At 37.9% G+C, this 19,537-nt stretch overlaps 1 protein-coding gene across 3 annotated transcripts in view; it reads right to left on the bottom strand.

The window, feature by feature from the left end:
* TUBGCP3 (tubulin gamma complex associated protein 3) overlaps nt 1-19,537 on the bottom strand; it is a 68,459-nt gene that overhangs the window by 19,292 nt on the left and 29,630 nt on the right. For all 3 annotated transcript variants that reach the window (XM_054801598.1, XM_054801579.1, XM_054801589.1), the window contains exons 8-15: nt 19,142-19,267; nt 15,529-15,597; nt 10,655-10,787; nt 9,070-9,236; nt 7,163-7,273; nt 6,650-6,758; nt 1,875-2,064; nt 467-602 (exon numbers count right to left, since the gene is read on the bottom strand). In XM_054801598.1, coding sequence (XP_054657573.1) covers nt 467-602; nt 1,875-2,064; nt 6,650-6,758; nt 7,163-7,273; nt 9,070-9,236; nt 10,655-10,787; nt 15,529-15,597; nt 19,142-19,267 — 1,041 coding nt within the window. The remainder of the gene's footprint in view (nt 1-466; nt 603-1,874; nt 2,065-6,649; nt 6,759-7,162; nt 7,274-9,069; nt 9,237-10,654; nt 10,788-15,528; nt 15,598-19,141; nt 19,268-19,537) is intronic.

Here is a 19,537-nt window from a genome sequence, read left to right as displayed (position 1 = left end):
AACTCCCACCTCTGGGACTGGAGCTCGCTCATTAACTCAAGTTTCTTACCAGAGGTCTCCTTCATGAAATGCACTTTCATTGCTTCACTCTTTATAAGTACTGGCGACAAAGAGACTACCCTCCAGGTTCTTCTAAGAGCAACAGCAGTAGGAGCTGTTTACAGACCCTCAAATTAGGGCCACCAGCATCAATTACTGTTAGACCCCAAGTACTCAACTTCATGTTGTCAATGAAACAGCTGTAAACCCACAGCTTGAAATACAAATAGACAATACGCAGGAAATGGGAAAAGACGACTTATGAAATGAGGTTTACATAATTCAAAGTAGACTTCAATAGAAAGTGTGTGTGGGGAAATGTATTTACTATATACACATATGAAAATTTTGTTTCATACAGATGTCTGCATGCACACACACACACACACAGTATGTTTCAGGTCAGAGTCACCATGATACAACAGACCTCCAGAAGTCGAACATCCAATCGTTTGAGAATCTCAGGATTATCAAACTGGGCATTGGTTGCCCTCACCGCTGTTTCAAGGATTCCAGTTAGATTATGCTGATATAAGGTTGTAGCTGGTCGTGCAAGCTCTGGCCTGGTGGTTATGAAACAAACAGTCACAGCATATTACTGAGATATTCTGCAGCAGCAATTTGGTATTAACCGCAGCACATAGCGAAATGTTTTTCTGACAGACTTTCAAAACCTCTCGTATTACTCTTTCAGTCTTAACCACAAAGAAAATCAATGAGCAAAATATTTGAGCAGAATATGTCTATTCATATGCAGCTGTACACCTGAACATCAGCATGAGGAGTAACTTGATCCTCATTTAATGCCAGTAATTTGAAATTACCAGGATTGCTAGCATCACTATCCTGTAATTTGAGTTGCATTCATATCTAAAATGAGGCAGATTACATCATTAACACATCAAACCAGTAATTTCATTTCAGTCTTGAGAGACTTACTGATAGCCATCCCACAGGCTTAGAAGTACCGGCAGAAGAACACAAACCCACCCCCTCTATGTAACTTAAAGTTTCCAAAGAGTTGCAACATGTAAGTAACAGCACCTTGAACTACTCCTCTCCCCCATCATCAGTACTGGAAAGCCCCTCAAATATAATACTGACTCCACAAATCAACCTTATCCTGCTTCACACTAATTTTCACTTTAAAAAACATGGTCATGTAAAATCATCACCAGACAACACTGATTTTGATTTACAAACAAGTTAATGGAAGCTGTATTACAAAGCCTGCCTTCTAGACCAAAGGAAAGCTTTGTAAAGGACATTTTTGACAAACTAAGTTTCATCAGTAGCAACAGCATGTAAATACAGTGAGCTTGCAAACACACGGTAAGAACTGAAACTGATACTTGCGGGTGTACCTGAGTGCTTAAAACAGAGACTTGTGAGGCATCAATTACATTTTAAAAAATGCTTTGAGGGGTTTTGACACAACGTTTTGGACCAAACATCTCCAAATACAGAAGCCTAACATTCATGACAATGATAACTTTAAGCATAACTTTTCTGCTTAAACTTGTTGACAGGAGCGAGAGAAGCGCTGACATCCTCAAGGCTGTCACAGGGTCAGCATAAAGATAGCTATATTAGTGCAACTTTTCAAGACATTGGGAAATGGTACTGTACATACTTCCAACTGAAAAGGAAGACAAAAGTTTAAGCCTCAGGGTCAAAGAAATTAAGCCCAAAAGAGAATTTAAAAGTTGTTCAATTAAACCTTTGACTAATAAAATACTTAAAGGGTCCTCTTCCAAAAGCAAAAGTTTCTGTGCTGGTCATGCACATTTGCAAGCATCAGAAATTCAACATAATTACCCTTCCCACTCTCTTACTTGAGCAAGTCCATTAAATGCCTGATAAAGTCTCCTTGACCAAGTAGTAAGTAGCGCCTCATGGCCTGCATGTGTTCCAGTAAATTGTACTTCTTATTGAGAACATCCAGCAGGTATTTGCTGGTCTCAAAATAAGCTGCATCAATTTTCTCTTGAAATGCATTTTCCAGATCAGTGAACAAATCAGCAGCTAAAAAAAAAAAAAAAAGTTAAATTATTATTTTTCCAAAACTGAGGCAAATAAGGTATTTATTCTGATCCACTATATTATACATTTGGCATAGCCAAAGTGAAAGGAAGTCTAAACCAGCCCATACTTCAACATTATTAATCTGTGCCCAGCTTGTACATTCCAATAAGAGATCATATTATTTCATAACTTTCACACAGAAAGTGATTTTTTTTTTTTAGCTTGCTCAAATACTGCAATTTACAGAATCAAATAATTTGAAGGAGTTCTAAAAGGTCGGAGTTCGGGAAAAGCTTTGTTGGGGAGATATTTAAATCAGAAGTCACTTCTAAGGGCAGGGGGAAAAACAATCAAAGAATCAGTCAGAACATTCAACAGAAAACAGTTCCCGCATGTAAGTCTGAACAAGAGAGGAGCGAATATGCTTGCGTTGTCTGGGGGACAGCTAGCAATCGGATGTTTTCTTCTCCACCTTTAATTCATGGCAATTTGGGGGCAGAAAGTAGGACACCACCCTTTAGTAGGAAGCATATTTCACTCTCTTCTACAACTACAAGCTTATTAAGAAAGCGACTGCAATAAGGCTGTTAGGAGATTGCAAGAAGCGTGGCCTCTTCAGGCAACATGAAGCAAAACTCCAAATACTATCATAAGATTGTGACCTTTCTCTGCATTAAAAGATATACTCCCATTTTCAGCCATTTTTAATTACACAACTATTGCTCTAAAGGTAAAAAATGAAGATCCAGGTACCAAATCAGTAAGACAGTGCACTGCCTGCTCCAGGATTAGTTTCAACCTGTACTGCTGACAGGAAAAGCTAAAACCAAGTTTCATGTTATTCTGATGAGATTCAGCCTCAATTAATAAAGTGCTTTTAAACTGAAGAAATAAACAGTAGTTCTGATAAAGAAATCACTCTTGAATGAGGGAAACCTCACAATGTCTGATTCAATGATATTCCCTGAGGTTTCCAAACTCTCATTTAGTAAACTAAGTTCTCCATTAAGACACCAAAAGTGCAAGTATATGCAGAGATGTCAAAGAGATGACTCTTGTATAATACACTGCTGTGCTCAAAATCACTACACTAGGAGAACACTTAGTCAAGTAACATGTGTCAAGCTTAGGAGATGTAAGAATTAATACAGTAAGGAATCCTCAAAGTGCCCTTTGACAGCAAAACAGGAGAGACAGCTCACCGAGGTCTCTGCTCACTCTGGTCAAGGCAGAGATCTGGTGTGATCAGACAAAGCAATTCTTGCATTGCTCAGGTAAAGAAGCATGCAGCAGTATTCCCACTGCTGCGAAAAACGGAAAAACGTCAGTTCATGCAAATGCATTTATCTCACTGGTACAGGGTAACAGGACAGTGAGAACGTCCAATTAATTCTGACTTTCATCTAGTCTTTCCCCGTCAGCAGATCCTGTCCTCTTAACTGCTATCTTCAAAAGATGGGTTCAAGCATGGCTGCTTGCAGGCATAGTGGTAGCAGCCATCTGATCTGCCACATGGCTTCACTGCTGGCTTTAGAGGAAGAAGGAAGAGCTTCCAGAAGGGGAAAAAAGCTAGAATAGGAGTTTCACAGGCAGAACACAGTAAGTTACAACACCCCAATGATCTGTTCCTGCCAGTGTCTTTCCACAAGACGCTGCAAGCCCAAAGGGCAAAACAAAAGAGATAACAAGCCAACCCAGAAAGAGTTATGAGCTAATACCTTCAGCTACTGGACAGACGTCGTGCCTAGGACTGGCTCAAGGCACAGGCAAAAGCCAAGAGGCAGCAGGCAGTCACCTAGTTTGCCTGCGGCAAACCTACTGAGTTGCACATGCTAGTCCTGTCTCCACTCACCCAGGGGTGAGCGTATGTAAGGCAATATCTATGACTGATAACACACGGACCAGTCTCAACTTCCTGTTACCCCAAGCGGACAAAAAGTCTTTCCCCTCTCCTTAGTACTGTCCCCCTGCCTTGAGGGAAGGGATCTGGCCACAGCCCTTCATCTCTGAGACTGGAAAATTCCAGTGTACATGTGTAGCTGTAACGCACCATCTCTGCATACATGCACACCAGTGTAGGTAATGCAATATCCCTGTTGGACATGCAAAACTACTAAAAAGGTTGCTTACATCAACAAACAAGAGGCCTAGGCACAAGTTTTTAAAGCTGTGCAAAATCATCTCAGGCCATTGTGAAAAGCCAGAAACGGGTGAAGAAAGGGTCAGGCAAAAAGCACTGACAGACAGGTCCGTGAGTTGCTATTGAACGGAGTGGTTTCACATCATTTCTGGTTCAGAAGTTTCCAAACTGTGGACAGCTAGAGGTCGGAGCTGGCATCCCTTATCTTCTTTTTTTACTGTCCTTCTTCCCCAACTGCCTGCTACAATCTTCTGTCAGTCAAGATGACCACCTTCTACATTGTTCTTCATCTTCCTGTTTTAATACATGTCCAGACAGTTTTTTACATCATGATTACTTCAGCGTCAAAAGGAAACTGGAGAAACACGAGAGTTAAGGTTCCAAAGCAAATTAAAGAAATAAATACAGCCAAACCCATGAAACATTCAGATTTAAAATGAGAAAAAGCATCCAGAATTCAAGCTGGCATCCATCCTAGCTTTCCATCGTCTTATTAGAAGTAATAATCTGAAGGGACTCTCAGGATATTGTCAGATGGCACAAACAAGGATGACAGGATGCATTTCCAACATCACTGACACAGAATGTTCTTTCTGGATTGAATGGGTAAAATGCCCTAAATGCAAATGGAGTTTCATGCAGAATTAAGGCAGTGCAATACCAAGAGGTATTTAGGCTGCAGACCTAAATAAACTCAGCGCGCTTCAGCATACTGCAGAAATAGTGGATAACGTCCATTTCTAAAACTACACTTCTGTCTGAAACAGGTATTCTCAGCACTTAAGATAATGTGCTTGCTTTGAAGCTCTCATCCCCTACGTGATAGGGAACCTGTATTTCTGTAGATCTTCCATTCAGTCAAGGAGAGAGAAACAAGTGCAAATTAAAAAAACATGGGAAAAAGCATGGCCACAAACGCTGTGTAAAGTGGTGAAAGCAGCGTAGCCAAAGAACGCTTTTGCCTTTTTCAGGAGCAGCTGGCAAGATGAAGGTTCAAATGCATTTACAGTCCTTATTCACTTAACCCCGACACCTCTCTGCACTTTAAGCACATCTTTGACCAGGCAAGCACCACGCATGGTACAAAAATCGCATTATTAGATGAAATATTCTTGTAGACATGAATGAGATTTTATTATTAGAACAGCTTTCATGGAGGTACTTATGCTAAAAGTCCATGCTGTGAAGAGTTAATACAAAAACTAATCCAAGGTTAATATGGAGGGGGAAAAAAAAAAAAAAAAAAAGACAATGCCACAAAGCCAAGTTTCAAAGTTATATATAATAAAGTCATATTTGAGTACAGGAATAACAGAAAAGATATTGTACAAGATGTCAAAAAATGCAAAGAAAGATGTTCTTAGAGAACTAAGTAAAGAGCTTGGCAGAAAAACAAATTTTTAGATAATTCTTCTCTTGGCAAAAGTTGGATATACTAGTAGGACATCATTATACTTGTAGAAACTATATACAAAATAGTATCAGAGAAATTATTCCAGTGATCTACATCTGAATAATTAGACTCTCTTTGGTATATTAAATGAGTTATAAAAAGAAGTTATAGTAGGAAAATATCACCTTCACCAGAAGAAAGTTGTCCTTTCTCCCAGATGTAGCAGCATCCTACACATTGTCTTACCTTCTTTGCTTAGTATTTACACATAAACTCTCCTTAGTTTAGATGTTTATTATTTGCTATCTTTCATCGTAACAATGTTAATTGCATTGCAAACAATTTGCCACCAAAGAATAACCGCAAACAGTATATAAGTTCTCATTCATTAAAACTGAAATCTCTTCTAAATATAAAGAAATAACCTGAATGAATTCTGATAGTTAAGTTTCGGATTAACGTTCAACAGCTGGCAACCCCAATTTTAAGTAATCTTCAAAAAAGCATTTTAGTAACCTTCCACGTACCCAATTTTCTTCAGAGATATTATAGTGGTAGAGTGCATTAACAGAAAGGCTCCTGTCCTGCCTGGTTTTACTGCTCATTCTCTCATTTACAACCAATTGATTATTTATTATTTTTTAATCACACTTTAATTCAGCATTATTACGGAATTGTATGATGAAGTATATTTGATGAGAAGTCACAAGTACTAAATTCTTACCGCAGCACTCAAGAATATCCCTGTCCCCACCCCATCCCTATCACCAAAAGCCAACTGAAGGCAGACTGTTTTCTGAATGGTTTAATTCCAAAATCCAGTATATTAACAACCATCCAGCAAAACTATCAAATTAAGAAAATTACACATATGCATCTTCATACATTTTTTGTAAAACGCAAATATCCCTTAAAATACATCTATTTTAGGGCAGATAGGACTTTTGTACTCCTTTCCACCCCACTATCCAGAATGCCAGTTTATGGTCTAAACCACATACTGTACAGAGCTCAGTTCAAAGGGAAGAAGCTGAGTAACACTGATACTGTACCATCTTTTGAAGACTCTGTAGATTTTGCCACAGCAATCATCTTTGTGGATGGAGTTTGGTCATGACAAACTTGATGCAAGAAGTTTATGGATTTTCCTATTAGGAGGACCTGAAGAAAACAGAGGGTTTGGTTTTTTTTGAACGTGATTTGCATATAAGGAAAAAACCAAAGTGGCCACCCACAACCACCAGGACAACAGGATATTTTGTCATCTTTCTGTGCTCTTAGCTTCACAATCCCAACCACAGCAATCCAGAACTTCAATGCTAAAAAGGTTTTAAACACAAACTTCTTTTCCCTCCTTGAGATCTTCTCAGAAAAAGTTTATCAGTTAGAGAATGGAAAGGAGAAACAGTCTTATAGTCTTCCTCAGCAAACAATTCTAAAATTCTTAAGATGATTATTTCTTGTTAAATTTTCTTAATGGAAAATGTCTCTATTTTCTTAATGGAAATCTAAACAGCAGCATAGTGCAAACAAATCATCAGAAGATTAACTTTTTCAATTCATACCTTTTTTGATTGCTCCATTGTAATAAAAGAAGGGATCATTGATTTCCTCAAAGTGTATTTGTCATGCCACAACCGATCAGTTTTAACTGTAGGATCTGAAGCTACAAAAAACTGTAGATTGAAATAAATATTAAATATATATATATTTATAAATATATATAAAACCCAAAACCTCTCTCCCCTAGTGTTTCATTTCTGTATTCAGAAAACTGTAAAAATATTGAGTTGTTCACTTAACTAAAAAAAGAAAAAAATATTTTCATGGCTAACATGCAGAGTTGTCCTCGCAATCGGTATGTAAATTTTATGTTGACCAATATGAACTCTGAAGAAAGAAGTTGAAGAACAGCTCACATAATTTAGTCTCCTCTGTACATTATGAAACCTTGACTACCTCAGGGTAAAGTGTACTATCTGTAAAACATTCACTATGAAATAGAGAAGTGCATAGCATTTTCCAGCAATTAGTTATACAGTTAGGGTAGGAGATAAAGTTCAGATTATAATTATAATATACTTTTATTTTACTGGTTCTATTTTTACTCAAGCCCCGTTGGATTTTCTCCTACAGATGCAGAATTGCAGAGAAAACCACAAAACAAAACCAGGAAATGCTGCAATTGAACTGGTGGTCAAATGCTAAGGTCTGTCAACTCCACACAAGAGAATATTTTCATTTGTAAGAAACTAAAACAACATGATTAGTTTTGTTAAAATGACTTGTGGATGGTTTCTGTCCTCATCCTGTCAAACAAGATACCAATTTTTTGGACAAGAACTTTTTTCACTGCCTCCAAATATCATTTCCACCAAGAATGGCTAGTTGTCTTTGTTCAAAAACTGTGTCTATGGTATGAAAACTGTAGCTTTCAGTATACCACATCCAACAGTGATTTTCAGTGTTAAGAACACTCATACAGTGCACATGTACATTTTTAAACAAAGTGTTGAAAGCTAATCAATGATATAAAACCCAAAGACAACACCTCATGTGTCCGAGGAGTAGCTGGGAAAAAAAGTAAAGTCTGTTTTACACTTCTACCCATAAAGATCCAAAGATATTTCACACAGGTCTCCTAATGCTGACCTTAAAGATCAGCTGTGGGTGATATTTGTACTCATTTTAATTTTGACCCAGATGGACAGTTTAAGAAATGAGACAGCATATTTCACATTCAAGTAAAGTTACTCAGATGTGTCTCAGAAGCGCTCAATTCATTTTTTAAAAATGATTCTTTGGCTTCTTGGAAAGAAAAAAAAAGTCACTTTAACAAGACTGTACTGATTGGAGATGGGAAAAAGAGTTGGGACAGCTTAACAAGGCATAAAAACATTTCTAAGAAGAAAAAGGACAGTTACTAGAACTTGCTGTTAGAGAAGACAGAACAAATAACTCTGTAGAGTTTCTAGAGGAACTCTGGAACCATATACCTCTTTTACCCAACTTGAAAAACCCAAATTGTTTATGAAGCTGAGGATAACAGTAGGTAGTCAGAATAGAATATTCTGAAGTTTATTCCAAATACAAGGCTTGCATTCTAAACAGTTACAAAGAACTCTGCATACATTGCTACTGTTACACTAAGCAAAAAAAGACAGAGAGATGACTCTGCCTCTCTTCAGAAGTAAGCATCTATTGTTACTCCATCATTCTGCCTCTACTAAACAGATCTAGGATATGATTCATCGGACCTACCATACTGCATCATTGCAACCTCCAGACATCACACTGACTGAATTCATGGAGAGAGTCGCATTTCATGTTGTTATTGTATATATTACTTACTCATATGTCATATGTTTCCACCACAGTCTACTTTTCAAATTCTCCTCTAAGCTTCCCACAGATTATACTCCCGCAATGCAAATGAACAGAGATAAAATATTTATTGTATCAAATACATTACCTCATGATATGTATCCTCCAGCTCTCCATCATAAATCCAGCGATAAAGGAAATTCAGTACAGGATGGGATACTAGGCCAAGGATGTGCTGAACCAGAGATCTCATGTAGGGATCTCCTGTTTTAGTATAGGCATGAACTGCTGAGGCTAGTTCACCACCTTTTCTCCCTGTAAGATCACAGGGGAGAGGAAACGAAATGTATGAAGGAAATATATACACCACACAAATGCAGCAGCCACTGATTTTAGCTAGTCATATGTCACTCAGAGCTTGCTGAACAGCAATTCTAAAATGTAGCAAAAGTACATTTTTTAATGTTGAGAGGGAATTCCTAGGTTTTAAGGCATGAATCATTAATCTCACTGAAGCATTAAGCACAGTTCTCTGACACCACATTCTCTCTTTTTTTATGGTAGCTTGGAGGAATGCAAACTTCAAGGTATCAAATCACACACAAAGGTTGACTTCATGCTTTTCTTCTTCCCCACTGCCCCCACCAGAATAGTATTAAAGGAGCCTTAGTATGTTTTCCTTCTCTCCTGTACTTGACTCTCTCTCTCAGATATTCTGCATGCATACATACAGATAAACAAAACACATCTTTCCAGCTTCTTGGTTATAGTTCTCCCCATAGCTCCTTTAGGTAGTACCTCCTGTCTTCTTGCAATTGAAAGGTAAGAGGTTGTAAAAAAAATAATTAAAAAAAATAGAACTAGTACTTGTTTTGCTGTTATGCTGCACAGCTTAAGGGTTCCTTACAGCACAGGCTGTAGCATTCAGAATTTTCATTAATGTCTTAAAAGTAAAGCCCACCTTTTTTTCAAAATTGTTACCATTTCCAATAATCAAGGTAAAATAGCTGTCATAAGCCTTTTGGGTTAAGATGCTCTTTCCAAAGGGCCACAATTTCCATTTATTTTCGTAGACAGCAAAGCTGAAGTACCCTCAGGGAGAAGCATAGCCTATGGGGCAGTTACTGGCCAAAGTTTTGGTGAACTCCAACATCACTCCTCAGCATTTTCTTATGGATTGCCAACACAGCCACACACTATCTGCAGATTTGTAAAGTTTCGCTGTTTCACATGAATCTGCAGGCAAGTTGCAAATGACTGATATGCCATCACAGAGAGAAATAGCATAATACTCATACATAGTGCAGAGACTAAGTCAATCATTTCATAGTGCATTAGGGGGTTTTTTAACAGCGTAACATTCTCTGAAAGATGACTAAAATTGAATAGTTGAAAACAGCATGAAAAGTGTGTGCTTAAAATCTGAAGGATTTTTCAAGCATGTTGTATTCAAAAAAAAAAACCCAACCCCCCCCAAAAGCCCCCCCAAACTTGAAGTCTAGGTGTATCAAAGTTCACTACAATTCGTCAGGTTTTTTACTTATACTGAAAGAGAGAGAATTCTCTGCATTAGCTACTTAAAATTTTCTAATAAATAATTATTAAAATTATTTATTAATAATAACTAATAATTTTCTTTAAAGCCCAATAATATTATTGATATTCACCTTTGGCATTCATAACCACTCAGTTATGTAACTTCCCCAGAAATATTAAATTAACATTAAACAGACCTTGACAGTGATCAACAAGTGCTGCAAGAGTCTTTAACCTTATTTTAGGATCATATGTCCAGACTAGAAGACGGCGAAGCGTTAAACTGCTCTCAAGTCCCAAATTCACGCCCTGATCATCTTCCAATTGCAACTGATCAAATTAGAAACAGAAACACGCATCAAGGAACAAAACCGGTAAAACTGAAGCAGAACTGACGTTTCATTGTTTTTATTCTGAAGTTAGCTTTTTACTAATATACTTGGAATACCTAGTATTGTATGTTCTTTCATTAAATCATTGGGCCAAAACCCAAGAGCCACACAAGTGGAAACAGAGAATCAAGCACAGGTGAAAGGACAGAGACAAGTAGAAGTGCGATAGGGCAGACAGAGCACAAAGGCTGAGAAAGTTAAAGAAAGCAAGCTGATAGCTAGTTAGTCACAAAAGGAGAGAAGAGCAAAGGAAAAGAGAGCAGAGATCCTGAAAGGCAGCAAATACTGGCCAAAGAGATGCTCAGAAAAGAGAAACATCTAAAGGAAAGGAAGGGTGTAGGAGGTAAAATATTACTGCACAGTCAGCTTATTTTAGTTCAACATGGGACAAATTCTGTTCAGTGTCTTCCTCCAGAAGCCATCAGAACGTAAGTTAGCTATATAGTGAGAATAAGGAATTGCTACCATTAAAAAACCCCCCAAAACATTAAACTATGATAAGAAAAATCTGTCACAATATGACTACTATGAAGCTTCCAACACCATGGAAAATGAAAGCCAGATGTTTAAATCTGAGATGCAAATGCACATCTCATACAAGTACAGATGGGGTATGCAGGACAAGAACACAACCTAAAAATACAGAAGCAAGTTCCTAGAGCAGTCCAAGCAGATAAACTCTTGGAAAAGATACTCTGTTTCTGTATGCGATGACTAATGTCATCCATATTAAGCTCAGCCTTAAAGCCAGTTAAATTCATGAGCTCCTAGATGCTCCTGAATCCATGTTTGTTTTCTTTTGTTTGGAAATTGGCAATGGTAAGAGAGATACATGAGCAAGAACCACCCTCTGTCTTTAGGGAAGAGATGATACACTTACATCTTCATCATGGAACTGCATTTTTAAAAAAACTGACAATGTGAAAACAGTCTGCAAGGAAAAGACCTGAAAAGCTCATGGAATAGTACACAGTACACTCAGGATGACTCTTTGAGAGGCAGAAACATGTTTGGGGGAAGCTCTGAAGACATAGTTATACAAAGACAGTACAGAACCTTTTCATGAGATTCTTGTTATGTAGTACTGTGCCTGAACTGCTAACTCAAACTGCAGCTAACAACTCCGAAGCTGGCAGCCCATATGATCTCCCGAATACAAGAATGCAGCATGCACTCAATTCCAAGACACAGTTTTCTACGTGTTTTCAAGTAACTGAAATGTACGGGTTTTGTGAAGACAGTGTCTTTCAAAAAAGTAGATTGTTTTCCATCGCTTTTTAAAATAAAATTGACAAGTCACTGAGCTCGCCTCTGGGATAATCTGGCACAAGTCTTGAAAATGCTGACTTAAAGATTTCTGCTCCATCAATTATGAACATAAGAAATGCCATCCTCTGTCAGAACTTTGGCTAGATGAACTACTGCTCTATCTCCAAAATGACAAAAGGAAGTGCTGTACAAGAAAAGCATGCAAAGCTGACCCCTCTCTGCAGTCCATCTCCCTTAGGCTCCTTGCAGCCCAGTTGCAGCGTTCAACACCTCAGAGGATGCATCCTTGCTCAGACCTTCTAATACCAGTTTACAGATCTGCCTTCCACAAATTTGCATAATCCCTTTTCAATCTGTTGGTACTGCCTTTTGCCATGACATCCTAGGGAAACAAATTTTGCAAGTTGGCTACTCTGTTTCATACCAACCTCCTGCTAATTTCACAGAGTGCCTCCTTTCCTCTTGTAGTCATTCACCAAATCCCACAACTTTGTGTTTCACTTATCCTTCGTTAGTTTGGAAGCCTCAGCCACAGCCCCCCTTGCGCCTTTTCCTCTTCAGCCTCAAGAGACTCAGCCCATCTCCTCTCTCCTCACGCAGCAATTGTCCCATGCTCCTTGTAGCTGACTTTCTCCCTCCTTAGTCTCTACCTCCCCAATGTCTGAGAGGCTGCCATCAGGACTGCACACAGTGCTCCAGTGTCACACTGGCACCTGCTGCCTTGTTCTAAGCACCCATCTCCCTGGCACCCAAAAGCACACCAAGTCCAGCAGTGCAGACAACCACCTGCAAGGACACCAAAGGTTTTCCCAAACTGGGCCTGCTGATACCAAGTCTGGCACTGAGGAAGCACATATTAGATTAGCTTTCCTCCAGATAAAACCCCTTGTAGTTCCTACACTGGGGCTCCCCAGCACCTATTTGCTCACACACTGTTTCATGCTGCTCCTTGCCATGGGCAGAGCATCCAGAGTACCAATGTTAGCAAGCTTTCAGTGACGCACTGGGAGACTTCACTCTGCCTTACCTTCTCCAGATCATCAACATCAACTAAAACCAGTGCCAGCACCTATCTTTCGTGCACACTACTGACCCTTTTCCATCCTGCAGTGTGGCCTTGCGCTTCCCAGCCTTCAAGTCACAAGAGAATTTCTCCTCCTCCACTGCTGGATCTCTTTCCTTTCTTTCACAGCCTTTGGGAAGGAATCTTACCAGGGGCTTCTTGAAAATCCAAACATAACATGCCTCTGAGATCCCCTTCAGTCAGGTGCTGAGGGACATGCCCAGAAACTCCAGTCTATGCTAGTGCAGCAAAACTTCACCTTACAGGCACTGCATTGACAGTTCCATACCAGAACGCATTTAATCAATGTGCTCAATACACTCAAGAACTCTAACACTGGAGATGAATCTGGCAAGGAACATGAAGATCAACAAGAAATGCAGTAAAAGGAACACTGTGAAAAATGTGGGTACAACCACTGAATAGTGCTGGGAAAGCAGTGACAGAAAAAATGGAAAAGGCTGAGGTACTTAATGCCTTCTATGCCTTGGGGTTTGGGTTTTTTTTCCTAAGATTTGCCATTGGGAATACCAGATGTCATCTGAGATCAGAGGGGAAGTCTGGAACAAGGGAGACTTACTCCAAGTAGAGAAGAACCAGGTTAGGGAACATTAAACAAACTGGATATACCTAAGTCCAAGAGACTTGATGGGATGCACCCACGAGTGCTGAGGGAGCTGGCCAATGTCACTGCAAATCCACCCTCGATTATCTTTGCAACATCACAGCAATCAGAGAAGGTTCTTGATGACCAGGAGAAAGCAAACCAGAGAAAAGCTTTCTTCAAGAAAGAGGATCCACGTAACTACACACCAGTGAGACTCCCCTCATTCCCTGGGATGCTGACAAGAGCAACTAATCCGGGAAACCATTTCCAAACATATGGAGGACAAAAAGCTTTTCTCAGGAAGAAAAGCTCAGGGAAAGGAGGAGGAAGGGAGGACATTTGTGGTGACAGAGTTTGTCTTCCCAAGCAAGTGTTAAGCGTGCTGAGGCCCTGCTTGCCAGGAAGTGGCTGGACATCTGCCTGCTGATGGGATGTAGTGAATGAAACCCTTACTTTGCTTTGCTTGCACGCACAGCTTTTGCTTTCCCTATTAATCTGTCACTAACTTGATTGACTTGTCCTTTTGCCTTCCTTCTATTTTCTCCCCATTTCTCAAGAGACGGGGGTGAGCGAGAGGCTGGGTTGGCGTTCGGCTGCTAGCCAGGGTCAACCCACCACAAAGGCAGATGCAGTTTGAAAATAAGCGATGCCAGAACTTTCCTTTCGTTTTCCCCTTACATGCTTCCCCTCCCACCAGACTCATCTCTTCTTTTGAAAGGTTTAGTGGAGCAGGAAAGGTAGAAGAAGCTGCATTTCAAAGAAGCCATAAATATTTTCATAATCAAGAAGTCAGAATAAATCAAAGCTCTAACAAACTAAGAGAGTAAATATATTTTGGACAGAGCAGGAAACAATTACAAAAAGAGTAACTGCAGAGGAGCCGGAGAGTAGCCAGGAAAAACAAGCAAAAAGTATGTGACAGGCTTTCCAAAACTCAAAAATGTCTGAGAGCTGCAGGTGAGTCAAAAGAAATAGATGCTTTTAAAGTCTATGACTTCAGCTACAGATTTTTTTGAAATTGGAATTTTAAATGGCATTTTAATTTAACTTTAAGTCAATTCTAAAAATGAATTTTTCTCAATTACAAATAACGAACTCCTTGAAAGTCCCATAGAAAAAAGTAAGCAGAAGGAAAAAAAAAATATCTGATTTTTATTTTAGAGCTAGCATCTAGGTGCACATACCTATAAATATTTGCAGATAAACTGCAAGATTATCAACACTGAGTTGGTCTATATGTATCACAGAAAAATAATAAAACACTGAAACAAATTACTCAATACAATGGAAGGGACAATGAAAATGCACAAACTGCCCCAGACAAAACAAAAAGTTGGAACTGTTGTTACTAGCTGCTGAACCATACATTGCTTGAAATACAAAAAGGGGGTTTTTTTCCCTTTAAAGATGTGTCATACTGTTTGGGATTTGAATGACAAAGATCATGTGAGATGAAGCTGACAAAAAGGATGCATAAAAAGGGACAGAGGCATAGAAATACACATTATATTCCTTGCTTATGTAGTACATCAAATAACAGTGAATTTCTAAGAGAAAAATTAATTGGTGCATACATCCAAAGAGTAAGAAACGTACAAGTTACAGAGAATTGTGTCCACTGTTAATAGAAACTGCTGGACATCCTTCCCTTTCTAACGGGATACCTAGGTACACCTTTTAGGAGATATTCAGACAACATAAAGCAAAGTAAGAAAGTTACATAAGAACCACCTAACTTACCTGAGAATGTAAAACAGATAGAAGTCGGTAGTATTCTTTAAGTTCCTGATGTAAGGCTGCACAAAAACTCTATAAGCAAAAGAGAAGAAAAAAGAAAAAAAAAAAAAAAGAAAAAATATCAGGACAATCTTTCCGGTTTAATCTAGAATAACTTTCATCCTATCACCATGTTGTGAAGGTAGTTAGAAATTTCCTAAAAGGAATCAAGCTACAATTTTCAGCACAAAAACCAACTCTTAGAAAGCTGGCCAATGGATAACTGCTTCCCTAAGAGATGCACAGATCTTTTCCAAGAATATGTACGCATTATTAAGTGACTTTCTGTTTCTTGCTGTCTTAATTCTATCAACAGATTAAACTATGATAAACATAACTCTCCAAATAGATATATCATCTCAATAAAGACATTAATAATTACCACAGGAGGATGTGCAAATCTTAACATGACCTAGAAAAAATTTTCTTTAATAATTATGTAAAATACAGTATGTAGTAAAGTAATAGAGTTTCAGTTTTAGGAAGGCCTCTAATAACAGGACACAGAAGTGTCCATCAGACACAGAAGCAACCATCATTATATTTACAGTATAGACTGTATGACACGAGCAAGAAAACACAATGCTCCTAAAAGAATATTCCCAGTCAGTGATGCTGGATCAAGTACTCTAGATTTTTGGCCTTTTATCAATTTGACAACTGTATATGATTCTTCATTTGACATGGAAGAAATGAGAACACTATATCCTAAGAAATTTATAAAATGTGCAGAAGTTAACAGGCCTGAACTAAAGCAAAGATTCTTCTTTGTAAAATAGTTCTAAACACAGCTACTTTGGGTTGTTTAAAAATAAATAAAGGTAAATTTTAAAAACAATTCCTAAACAAATACATGTTTAGTAATGGATAGTTTTCTACAGTTTGAGGTGCTGGGGTTTTGCTTTGTTTTGTAATGTTCTTAACCTAACATACAGACTATAAAAAACAAAAATAATCCTGCAACACGTTTTCTAAAACAGAATTAAAAATAAGGCTCATCATTAATTTTGGATTGAGTTGAAAATGTTGGACTTTAAGCACTTTTGGGTGTTTTAAAATTTTTTTTTTTTTAAGAGTACTTCCATGCACAGACAAAAATTCTTCAGAACTGACTTCTTAACCAATTCTCAGCTAATGATTTTGATATCTATTTTAATGGACTTTCTTTTTAATAAGAAGATCCCCAGGACTTCCCCCTCAATGCCTTTTAAAATTAAAATCATCACAAAGTAATCCAGAAAAAATAAGGAAAACCTCAAAGACAGAACTCAAAGCTTAAAATATTTATTCACTAGATTATGTACAGGGGAGAAATCATTACTACAAGCACAAGAGGAAAAAAATCTTCTTTCCTGCTAAGAGGCTAAGAAGCCTAGGAAAAAAAAAAATCAAAAAATCATTAATCTCGTCATTGTATCCTTTATAAGGAAAGAGGGTTCCCTTCTTCAACTCAATGTTATAAATTAGAAAGAAATTTGATATTCCAGAGGATACTGAAGGGCAAAAAGAAATCCCCTTATATGTAACTCCACTTTTCATTTCTTCTCACTTGCTTCTTCAGTACATTTTTGAACCTATTAAAGTAGCACTTGCCAAGATAGAGGGCAGAGTAGAGCCTCCAAGAAAACATTCAAAGGCACTATACATGTACTCAAAAAGCGAGAACAGTAATCACTGACTTTAGCAGCCAAAAGGATTTAGGATCTAACTGGCCAACAACTTTTCAGAGAAGCCTTAGAAGTTAAAATTTACATCCAGTGCCAATTCCCGCATCACAAACTACAGATTTTTGTTTCCCTAACTGTTATGGAAAACTGGACATTATCCTAGAATTCTGATTTGGTCTACAGCAAAAGAGAATTCAGGAAGGAAACAGAATGCTTGCTCAAGAGAAAAATTAAAATGCCCACTACCGCAACTGGATCTAAATGGGCAAAATGTCAAAATTTAAGGCAAGTTATATTTCATTGCTGATTATTTTATTATTTTTTTTTAATTCTTGAGGACAAAGTAGAACTTAGATACTAAGCAGCAAAGGTAGAAGAACATAATGTTAAAGTGTAGTATATCGTTATATCTCTACTCCTAATAATTGTCAATACTTGACTATTTGTATGGTAAAAACAGTCACCGGGATCATAATAAAAGAGGTGACAGACATCTTATCCTACATGTGGTTTAAACAAGGGTTTACACAAGCATTCTTTTAAAACATTAAGCAAAAGATGCTTTAAAATGCACAATATATTCTTGTGCTAAATTATTAATGCACAGTGTACAGCACCTGAAGTTGTCAGCTATAAAAGCCATGAAGAGCAATGGTATATACTCATTTTGCCCCGATACTGACAGCAGAAATAGAATATATGTTTTTATTTGTACACTCATGTCCTAGAAATATATGGAAGTGCTTGTCTCAAGCAAAATTAACAGCATTAGAGCTATGCAGGTTCAGCTAGCTAACTGCACAGCCTTCTGCACAGGACCTGAAACCTGCATATGGCAGCTAAGATATTGTACATTTAAATTAACTGAAGAATTAAAGTTCTCCCCTTGCTGTAAACTTGAAGATTAAAGCCAGAGACAGTAAAAATAAGCATAAGCAGGAAGCTACTAGATAAAGAATAAGAAACTTCACCCAGATATAAGGGGGAGAGTCTGAAGAAAATGCATATACAGTAGCACTACCATATAAAACATGGAAATCAACATTGGATCACTAGAAAAATAATTATTTATATGTAACTAAAAGGGTTACTTAGAATAAGAGACAGAAGGGAACAGAATAAAACATTAGAAAAGTAGGAAGCACTACAGTGTCTCTACTGACCTCTTAAGAAAAATTAGATTGAAGGGAGAAGCACTTCAATTTCTTGGCAGATTAGGTAGGATGTTATGGCTAGAGGCAAGGATAACATTTCTGTCGACTCAGAAGGGATAATATCCAGTTTTACAGAGGGAGCAAGTGAGAGGAAACGGGAATGCCTTAGCAGTAAATGTGGTTTTGGGTATTACAGCAGCTGTGAAGTTACTGTAGACTACAAATCATGATGATGAAACCTATAAAAACAAAAATTAATATTCTTTTGATGCTGTATTCAAAAGAAAGGGCAGAAGATAATGGGGTATTTGCACTTTATGTAAGTTAATGCAGTATTAACACAGGAACATCAACATTAGCTGACAAAAGTGTCTCCTGCATAGGTCACTAACAACTGAATTGGTGAGTAATTAGCTCAGGGATGTTACCATCCCACTTAAGCAATGTTTTTGTTTATAAACATGCATGAGTACTTAAAAAAATGAACTTAAAGCAGATTAAGAAAAGGAATCTATGCATGAGACTACAAATGACAGGGGCAACTCCTCCTTATGACCAGCAAGACCAAATGCCTTTCCCATCCCTTCAGACTATGACCCATACCAAAAGTGGCAGTCCATAAAAAAAGTAAATCAAAGGATGAATGATTGAAGCTCCAAAGTTTATGCATCGTTCTAGTACTGCATTTAGTCAGTAGTTTCTAAGGGAAACAAGACCAAAATATTGTAAGCAAAATCAATTTTTTAGCTGACCTACCTGTCCCACAAGTCCAAATGCACGATCCAAACTCCTCTGGTCTGTGTATTTTCTTATTTTATTATGTAGCCACCCCAACTCTGCAAGTCTGCTTGTAGTATCTCTAAGAGATTTGGACAAGCTCACCTACAAAGTTAACAGAAACAATAATTTGCAATTAAGTCAAATCTGCCATACCAATACTTGTTTCTTCTTGAAAGACCCTCTTTCTCATAAAACGAGCCAGTTCAGGAAACAATCATTTTACATTCTATAACAGAGATAGTGCCAAAAAAGCAGACAACTATATAATTAGCATTAAATTTATACACATCAGTGTACAAAAGGCAGCAGCAACAAACTACTGGCAACACTGTGACCTTCCCTTTTGGAAATCTAAATGTAACAGTATTCATT

The sequence above is a fragment of the Grus americana genome, chromosome 1, assembly GCF_028858705.1.
Source record: "Grus americana isolate bGruAme1 chromosome 1, bGruAme1.mat, whole genome shotgun sequence".
Taxonomy (NCBI): domain Eukaryota; kingdom Metazoa; phylum Chordata; class Aves; order Gruiformes; family Gruidae; genus Grus; species Grus americana.
The sequence above is the reverse complement of the archived record's forward strand: the minus strand, read 5'-3'. Positions and strand labels throughout refer to the sequence as shown.